At 37.4% G+C, this 2,864-nt stretch overlaps 1 protein-coding gene across 1 annotated transcript; it reads left to right on the plus strand.

Moving 5' to 3' along the window:
* Positions 1-920: 920 nt before the first annotated feature.
* On the plus strand, positions 921-2,570 carry LOC149844719 (NAC domain-containing protein 19-like). The gene is made up of 3 exons (XM_089986079.1): positions 921-1,112; positions 1,944-2,248; positions 2,316-2,570. The coding sequence occupies exons 1-3, from the start codon at positions 932-934 to the stop codon at positions 2,568-2,570; spliced, it is 741 nt and encodes a 246-aa protein (XP_089842205.1). The 5' UTR covers positions 921-931.
* The last annotated feature ends 294 nt before the right edge of the window (positions 2,571-2,864 follow it).

A 2,864-nucleotide genomic window follows, 5' to 3' on the forward strand; every position in this document is an offset into this window, starting at 1 on the left:
GGTTCGGTTCAGTTTGCCTTTTGCCATGAATTCATTAGTGTTCGGTTCATATAACTAACAAGCTGAGCCACATGTAGCTCGTTAACCAAAAATGAGTCAAGTACGAACAAAGGATGCTCGGCTCGGTTCAGCTCATGTAATCTCCTAAGAATATCAGATATATAGGATTTTAGTTTAATATCTATCTCATGGTGTTTTGTCCTACTGGTGAAGACATATGACGTGTAAGAGGTCTTCAGTTCAAATACCATCTCGTTGTCAATGTTAAAATTCATGTTTTTTTTAATAAAACTATAGAAAAGCTATTGTATATGGATGTTCAGTATATATATATATATATGGAGATTCATAATATGTTTAATCGGGCATATAATAACTTATTTTTTCAAAAATATTAAGAGACGAACCAGAGTTAGCAAAGCACTAACTCTGGCTTCTGACAATGTATCTGATTATGACGATAGGTTCGGCATCAAATTTGAAATTCTTGGCTTTTAAAGAATTATGATTAACATAAAATAGCAAACCATTGTTTCAAGTATCAAATGTAAAGACATGCTTCTTTTACTAATAAAAGTTGAAGATAAATTTAAGAAAAGCTGCCTAATTTTTATTGTTTATTTACAAGAACCTGCCCAACATTTGTGTTATTACCTATTGCAAACATCAGTTATTAGTGGCTGATATCATTTCTATTCCTATTAGGAGTCTTAATTAATAAGCCTTCTAAGGAGTCCCTTTTATCTCTCCCTCTCTCTCTCTCTATATAGCTGCCTGCCTCAAAGAAGTTCAGTCTTTCTGCCTTTTCCGAAGAACTTCTTGGAGAGTTTTGCCTGAGGAGTCCCTTCTCTCTCTCTCTCTCTAGCTGCCTCAAAGAAGTTCAATCTTTCTCCCTTTTTTGGAGAATTTGTTGCAGAGTTTTGCTGAAGAGATGGAGAAGAAAAAAGCGGTGGCTAAACAACCAAGGATAGGGTTCCGGTTCCTCCCCACTGATCAAGATTTGGTGGAGTACATCAACTCTAAAAGGAAGGCTGCTAATGATGACTCGTATGAGTTCAAAGACTTGATCGCCAGCGTCGACGTCTACTCCATGGCACCACCTCAACTCATAGGTCCTCTCTCTCTCTCTCTCATAAAATCTTGGTAGATGTTTATGCGATCTTGCGTATGCATCTTAGTGATCTTCCGTTCCCTTCTGCTGACGCTACCTCTCTTTTGCCGCAATCTGGTCAAATGACTTCTACGTGAGTGAGCCCGTTTTATGTGTCTGATGTTCTTCTCTTCTACTTTCTTTATTTGTTTTGGCTTTTGCTCTTGTTCAGTTCATGGGTTCAAGATTTTGTTGAATTTCTTCATGAGTGGTAATGTTGAATTTCTTTCGTCTCTCTCTCTCTTGCATGGACTATCACGTTGATTTTATTCAGTGGCATATCCAACCAAAGAAAGTGCGCCTTTATTTAGATTTTCATAGTTAAGCATATGGGTTACCCTAAGTTATTTTATCCAGATTCTCTTTTTTTTTATATGTAACTTTGATTTATTATCTAATAAAACTATTGTATACGGATGTTCAGTATGTATATATATGGAGATTCATAGTATGTTTAATCGGGCATGTAATAACTTATTTTTTCAAAATATTAAGAGACGAACCAGAGTTAGCAAAGCACCAACTATGGCTTCTGACAATGGATCTGATTATGACGATAGGTTCGGCATCAAATTTGAAATTTTAGGCTTTTAAAGAATTATGATTAACATAAAATAGCAAACCATTGTTTCAAGTATCAAATGTAAAGACAGTGTATGGGGAGGACGTGTGACTTAGTTCTTAGTTCTTGCAAAGTTTTCTTGACTGACTGAGTACAGAGAATGGGGAGGACGTGTGACTTAGTTCACCACCACATATTTTTTATGTGACTTTGTGACGATAATGAATACAGAGAAGGCAGTGTATGGGGAGGACGTGTGGTACTTCTTCACTCCAAGATCAAGAAAGTATAAGAATGGGAGCCGGCCAAGTCGGTTTGCGGGAGACGGCTACTGGAAAGCCACCAGTGCCGATAAGTACATACTTGACGAGAACGACCAAAAAATTGGATTAAAAAAGGTGCTTGTGTACTACCAAGGAAAGCCTCCCTGCAGCAACAAGACTAACTGGATCATGCACGAATTCCGGACCATCGATGATTCTGAAACGAACACAAATACATCCACCACTATTAAAAGGAAGGCTGGTGACATGATGGTGATCTCTCTCTCTCTCTCTCTCTCTCTTCTGTTTTTTAATAACTAATAAACGAATGTTGTTGCAGTTGGATGAATGTGTTCTATGCAAAGTGTATAAGAAAGAAGACAATGACAAGAGGGGTTGCAGAAAGAAGGTTGAGGATACAAAAACTTTAAAGAGAGAGGGTGCAAGTCAGACACCAAGGAAGAAACTGAAAGAAACACCTAAGCATGATATTCACAATCTTGGTGGTGTTCAAGCTCTTTCTATGAAGGCAATTGAGTCTTATCAACCACTTGCTTTCAAGGGTACCGAACATACTTCCGGGGCTCAGTCCTAGTGAGTAGATTTTCATTTTCCGAATCAGGCCTATTTGTCAAACAAAAGAAAATTTGTGCCTCAATTGTGTATAAGTTTTGTTTTCAAAGTAAGATATTTTAATATCTTGAAAACCACGTTATTTCACATTCTTTGATTTATCTGGAAGGTTTGCTAAGTCAATCTCAACATTCTGCCCAAAAGCTAGTGCTATCACTGTCTTCGTCCGACTTTTAAATGAAGGACGAGCTGTATGAACAAGTCTGAGAGATAAGAAGCAAGGACTATTTTCAGGAAAAAAATTCACTTAAAGGCC

The sequence above is a fragment of the Nuphar pumila genome, chromosome 2 (assembly GCF_984573655.1).
Source record: "Nuphar pumila chromosome 2, dmNupPumi1.hap1.1, whole genome shotgun sequence".
In the NCBI taxonomy this organism is placed as follows: Eukaryota; Viridiplantae; Streptophyta; class Magnoliopsida; order Nymphaeales; family Nymphaeaceae; genus Nuphar; species Nuphar pumila.